The 1,908-nt window shown below is 40.1% G+C and overlaps 1 protein-coding gene across 1 annotated transcript in view; it reads right to left on the bottom strand.

Annotated features, from left to right (window-relative positions):
* Positions 1–874: 874 nt before the first annotated feature.
* Positions 875–1,908, bottom strand: part of LOC130804968 (uncharacterized) — a 1,533-nt gene continuing 499 nt past the window's right edge. The window contains exons 1-2 of the mRNA XM_057669537.1: positions 1,679–1,908; positions 875–1,250 (exon numbers count right to left, since the gene is read on the bottom strand). The exon at positions 1,679–1,908 is cut by the window's right edge and continues 499 nt beyond it. Coding sequence (XP_057525520.1) covers positions 1,215–1,250; positions 1,679–1,908 — 266 coding nt within the window. The 3' untranslated portion in view covers positions 875–1,214. The remainder of the gene's footprint in view (positions 1,251–1,678) is intronic.

Genomic DNA, 1,908 nt, shown 5'->3' with positions numbered 1-1,908 from the left:
GGGAAGAACCTTGCCAAGTTGAGAGCAAATAAGCTTGGTAATGCATTTGTAGATAATAGTGCAACAAGCTATAGGTCTATAATCCTTGACTGACTTTGGAACATTCACCTTGGGAATGAGAGTAACAGCAGTTATGTTGATTTCTCTGAGCAGTTTCCTAGAACGGAAAGCGTCCTGAATTGCCCATGATATCTCATCTCCTATGATATCCCAAGAGTGTTGGAAAAAAGCACTATTATAACCATCCAGTCCGGGTGCCTTGTTTTTGTTGATCGAGAAAACAGCTTTCTTGATATCTTCCTGTGAAAAGATACAGTCAAGAAGCAAATGTTGGTTACTCTCCAGACAACGGCCCTGCTTGATAATATGATCATAAACACCACATCTGCTCTCCATTGTGGTACCTAGCAAGTGAGTATAAAAATCAATAAAGGAGTTAGTGATAAGATTAGGTGTATCAACCCATTTGCCATCCATATCATGCAAAGCTAAGATAAGGTTGTTCTTTTTTCTCCCCTTGATGTAATTGTGAAATAATCTGGTGTTTTCATCACCCTCTCTTAGCCAATGTAGCTTTGCTTTCTGCATTAGAATCATCTGATAATCACGTTTAGTGTTCTGGAAATTAACTGCTGCTATCTTCTCCTCATGTGCCAGATTGGGGTCACTTGGGTTTTGATGCAAAGCTTCTTGTGCTTGAAGTAGGGAGGTTTTAGCATCCTTAAAAGCTATGGCGAGAGAGGACTCAGTTCTTCCATCTATTGCTTTGAGCAGGGGCTTCAACTTCTTCAATTTCTGAATGACTTTAAACATTCTAGTGCCCTCACAATTAAGATGCCAGGCGTACTTGACTGTCTGTGTGTAAAGATCATGATTCACCCAATGATTATAAAATTTGAAAGGCTTATGGCCATGGTGCACTTTCACTGTGGTGATCACCATAGGGCTATGGTCAAAATCCCCTTCTGGGCAGAAGTGAACGATAGCCTCTTGGAATGTGGTCTCCCAAAGTTGATTGCTTAAGAATCTATCAATCTTCGATAAGATTCTGTTGCACCCATCCTGCTTGTTATTCCAAGTATAAAATCTCCCTATACTCTTGACATCATGAAGTCTGCATTGATGCATACAATTAGCCATCGGACGAATGTCTTTTTCTCGCACAATTGAGCCAGTTCTATCATCATAATGCATGATAGCATTGAAATCTCCACCTACACACCATGGTTTGGAGTGGGCAGCAGCTGTATCTGAAAGAAAGTTCCATAGGCAATTTCTTTTTTGGTCATTATTTTGGCCATACACAAAAGTACATAGAAATTTCATTCTAGTAGCATTAACCAAAATTTCAGTGTGAATAAATTGATCTGTCATAACTAAAACATCAATAGTGAAAACATGAGGGTTCCAAGCGACAATGATTCTACCATTATAATGATGAGCATGATTAGAAATTAAATTCCAGTCGGGACATAAGCTAAGGTAAATATTACCAAGGTTGGCTCTCTTTACCCTAGTCTCAAGAAGGCTAAATAATTGGATTTTGTGGTAGGAGATAAAGTCTTTGACCTTCCTCCTTTTTTCCAAGTCATTTAGCCCTCTTACATTCCAAATAGTGAACTTATCCATGCCCAATTGGGGGGTTATCCAATTCCCCATTAGCATGCGTAGCACTTACCTCGAATGGCATGGTATTGCCATCCTTTGTTTCTGGCTCCCCTGTATTTTCCCCTGTCAATATGTCAAATTTGTTGGTCACAGACAATTTATCCTCAGCCGCAGGACAGGTCGGTTTCTGTGGTGATGAGGCTTTTCGCTTTATAGCAGTAAATCCCTCATGCTCTTGTTGTTTGTCATTCTGTTGCTGCGTGGCCTGCTGAATCTGTTGCTGTGTTTGTATCAAAGGCT

Source organism: Amaranthus tricolor, unplaced genomic scaffold (genome assembly GCF_026212465.1).
Source record: "Amaranthus tricolor cultivar Red isolate AtriRed21 unplaced genomic scaffold, ASM2621246v1 ptg001062l, whole genome shotgun sequence".
In the NCBI taxonomy this organism is placed as follows: domain Eukaryota; kingdom Viridiplantae; phylum Streptophyta; class Magnoliopsida; order Caryophyllales; family Amaranthaceae; genus Amaranthus; species Amaranthus tricolor.
The sequence above is the reverse complement of the archived record's forward strand: the minus strand, read 5'-3'. Positions and strand labels throughout refer to the sequence as shown.